At 49.2% G+C, this 4,168-nt stretch overlaps 1 protein-coding gene across 1 annotated transcript in view; it reads right to left on the bottom strand.

Annotated features, from left to right (window-relative positions):
- Nucleotides 1-4,168, bottom strand: part of FAM83C (family with sequence similarity 83, member C) — a 26,850-nt gene that overhangs the window by 16,704 nt on the left and 5,978 nt on the right. The window contains exon 2 of the mRNA XM_010135146.1: nucleotides 2,015-2,182. Within this exon, the coding sequence (XP_010133448.1) occupies nucleotides 2,015-2,182 (168 nt within the window). The remainder of the gene's footprint in view (nucleotides 1-2,014; nucleotides 2,183-4,168) is intronic.

The following is a 4,168-nucleotide window of genomic DNA, read 5'->3' as shown; positions in this document are numbered from 1 at the left end:
GTTCAGCAGATGGCCATTGGAAAAAACCCAGCATTAATCCACCATTAATCCACCATTCAGCCTTCTGCTGTGACTGCTGCCAGTGCTTGAGGCACCACTGTGGGCAGGACTTGCTGATGTTCAGCCCAAGATTAGGCACCAGTGGGCTCACACAGTGTTCTTAGAAGTAAGATGCTGCAGGGGCATTGCCCCAAATTCCTCATTAAACCCCAAACTGCCACCAAATATTCCAAATGGAGATTTACCATCATATCCTGTTACAACTCAGAGTCAGGAATAAAACATGCACACTCATTCCACTCAGGTGTGAATATCATGCTAATGTACTGCCTGAGACGCATCAGCCTAAGAGGCACTTCCCACAGAGCCCTGCTGACGAGTCGCTGAACGGGGGGGGCAAGTGTTAATTAGTCATTCAAGCACAAGACGTGACATCACATCTAACAAAGAGACGTCGACTTCTCCCTGGATGTAAGCTCGTTCTAATTTTAATTAAAAACAATGACAGGCTCTTGGACAAGAAGCAAATAAAACACTTTTTGGAGAGATGGAACATATCTGGATCCACCAGGTGACTTCAGTGATGCAGTTGTTTATGAAAGCAAACATGTTCCAGCATGAACTGTTGCCATCTCAAGAGGCGTGATGACATGGGTCTGGCTTGTGAGAAGCGAGAAAAGACAGAGCATCATGCACACGGGGAAGAAGGAAGCCTCTCTACACCTTTGTGTAGATGGGTGAAAATGGGACATTTGTAACTGCATCTGTTTTGAATGCTGTAAAACATTACGTTTGCATTTTCACAGAATCATTCTGTTTGGAAAAGAACTTCAAGATCATCAAGTCCAACCATTAACCCAGCACTGCCAGGTCACCACTAAACCACGTCCCTCAGCACGACATCAACACGTCTTTGAAATACCTCCAGGGATGGTGACTCCACCGCTGCCCCGGGCAGCCTGTTCCAATGCTTCACAACCCTTCTGTAAAGAATTTTTTCCTAATAGCCAATATTCCCCAGCCTGGTTTTAGTTAAGAATGGTTTTGAGGTCACTGAACAACTTCCAAGTGTTCCCCACCAAGATAAAGGGGAAACTTCTGGAACTGGTGGCTGCAAGAGGAACAGTCCTCCAGGGAAACCTGTGTCCTCAGCGAAGGAGCACGGCCAGGACTGTTGGCCTTGCAGGACTAACAAATGACAACAAAAAAACCAACTTCCATCGACAGGTGGGAGCCAGAAAGACTATGTGGGGAGTGACAAGATACTCGGGTCATTTCCGAGTCTGCGAGTTCCCAAGAGAGCTCGTCACACTGAAACGTTGATTTTTGTTGCTTGCCTGCTCTGAGCACTCACCTCATTGCTCGTGGGCAGCCGCTGAGAGGGGAACTGGGCTCTGTACAAGCCCCTCATTAACCCACAACTGAACCACAAAGCCTAAAAGCAGATCTTAACACGAGGTTTTTAACGTGTGGCTGCTGGCAGGAAACGGTGGCTTCTTCAACAGGGCATCTGAAGGGACTCACTGCTTCCCTTCCCCACCCAGCTGCTGCACTACAGCAGCTCCGGCCACAGCCTGAACTGACCTCAGGGATCTGAACTCTAAAGTCCTGCAATTCTACGTCCTCGCGCAGGGGCTGAGAGGGGAACAAGAGCAGAAGAGGTTGCAGGTCCATATGAACGTATGCTTTCTGGTCTACCTCTGCCTGCCTATCCGCACCAGTCCAGCAAAGCGCTCAGTAACGCATCTTACTGCCCGCCACTTCACACTCTTGTGTGCAAAACTGAAGCAAGGACCACAAAACATCAGGCTGTGGGACACGAGGCTCACCCACTCCTTCCCCTGAGCTTCGATCAGACCTCCGAGACAAAACAGCCACGGTCTCTCAGCCTGGGATAGTGAAAGATGAGGTGGTGGGTCCTAGGGTCGAGGCAGAGGGAACACAACAGAGGGTATGTGGGTTTTATTGATGCCAAGACTTGTTTATCATATCCAGTGTGTGACTGGAAACTTACTGGGAAGTTGTCTTGAGTAAGAGCCATTTTATTGCACATTTCCACAAAGTGCTTCAAGTACTCTTCATCCAGGATCAGGTAAACAGGGATGTGCCGTCTGCTCGAGGCCTCCAGCAGGTCACACATGATTTCCATGTCTGTAAACAGATCCATCACAATTGCTATCACCTAGCCAGGAGAGAAGAGATGGGGGGTGGGGGTGGGGAAATGAAGAAACTGTTGAAATCTCATGCCCAAGTGAATTGCACTCTAAACTATGAATTAAGGATTCAAACCTCCTGAGTTACTAAGCGTCTGTGGCCACAGGAGTGGAAATTGCTTCTGGACCTTCATGTTTAACAGCCCTTACCCCAGCACGGCAGATAAAATCGCTATTAATAACTACGAGGACATTCCACAACCAGCCACCTCCTGTCTCACAGAAAGAAACAGCTGGAGGAGTAGCACGTGTGCATGAACTCTGGACATCACTGCTGCCACAAGTATGTGTTGCCGGAGGCAAATATGCCAGAAGTGCAGCTGAGACTGACCCAAATCGTTACGCAGTTGGTATGACTGACTCCACACATGACTGGAATATTAATTCAAAGAAGGATCATTTTTTTTTTGTCAGGAAGGACACGCGGCCAGGTAAGGGAGAAGGTATCTTGATCAAATATGTACAGGTCCTCGTTCCAAGATTAGCTCCTAGGGGGGACTAGACAAACTCACAGAATAATGTGTGTGGGAAGCACTCCTGCTAACACAGCCCAGGGTGCGAGAGACAGAAAGAAGGAAAAAAGAAAGAATCTGCCTCAATAAGCTGAAGACTTGTTAGACAAGGGGGGGGTTTGAAAAAGGAAAAGAATGTTGAAGAGAACTGCCTGTTGTTTATACAATGAGACTGGAGGTGGCCATGGCAACCCATCCCACTGCTGAGATGGGATGGCAGGCAGCAGAACGAGGCTCAATGAATTCTCCAAAAACTGGAAGGAAAATACAGGAAACAGGAGGTAGGTCATGACGAGTACCTACTACAAGCTGGTTGACTCAAAACCAGAAAATTCAAAGTACAGCATCATCTGCAACCAATGCAACAACAATGGGTCAGGGGAAACCAACCATAAACAGATTAAGCTGTGACTGGAGAAGCTGTTCCACTACTCCCCACAGAGTGAGGCTGCCATCAGCCAGCAGGGTGGCCATAATTTGGATGAGGAAGGGACTGCCAGGATCCGTTTGTTGGCTCTCACTGATAGTAACAGGGATCAGGGGGACATCTTGGAGAAGAAAGGAACAGGCAGGAGAGCACTTGCTGAGCTGGGTGATCCATCAGGCCCCACGTGCTGCGCCTGAGGGTGCTTGGAGCAATCTGGTGACTTGGACCTGAACCATTAACAGTTAACACTGGCAACTCGGGAAAGGTGCAACACACCTTTCAGGGGGACTGAAAAAGTCAAGTAGTAAAGGATTTACTGTCAGGCCAGCTTCATTCCAAAAGCTGAAAAAATAGTGGAACTACTGACCGAGTTTTTAGTCGAGGCTTTATCACTTCTTAGCAGTGAACAAGAAAACCGCTGGTACTTGTGTGCATAACTCGGATTTGGAATTTCTGCACCTGGCAGAGGATGCCCCAATAAAGGACCCAAAAAGCACCGAGATTTGGAGTGAAGCTCCAGTGGCCGCCTTTACCCTGCTACTCAACGTCACGCCCTGCACCACACCTTGTGCACAAAATGTGTGACAGAGTCTGTTCTGCTGCTCATCACGCACCCCGTGAGGAGGTGGGAATCCTGTTTTCAAACAGCTCCTCTGCCTGTACGAGAGCACGGCCGTGAAGGCAATTCCCCGCAGTCCAGATCACCCCGCGCAGCAGACCACGTGGGGTGAGCTTTCCCCTGCCACTTCTGCTCAGCTGCTCCTCCTCAAACAGAGACTTCAATGCAGAGGACAGCGGTAAGGTTGACTCTTACCGGCGCAGTGGTTCAAGCTTTATATAGGAACAGGCTCAATCATGTTCACGGGTCTGGCCTGAAACACCTTCAAAAAAGAGCGGAGGAGCTACAAGCATCATGTCCTTGGATGTGGGGACAGGCTCAAGTCTCTGCGGCAGATGGGCACGCTGGCCCCGGGTCACCCACCGCCCAGCGGCAGCCCTGTTGTCATTGATAACCT

The sequence above is a fragment of the Buceros rhinoceros genome, unplaced genomic scaffold (assembly GCF_000710305.1).
Source record: "Buceros rhinoceros silvestris isolate BGI_N320 unplaced genomic scaffold, ASM71030v1 scaffold21054, whole genome shotgun sequence".
Lineage (NCBI taxonomy): Eukaryota > Metazoa > Chordata > Aves > Bucerotiformes > Bucerotidae > Buceros > Buceros rhinoceros.
Note: the sequence above shows the minus strand (reverse complement) of the source record. Positions and strands in the feature narration are given on the sequence as shown.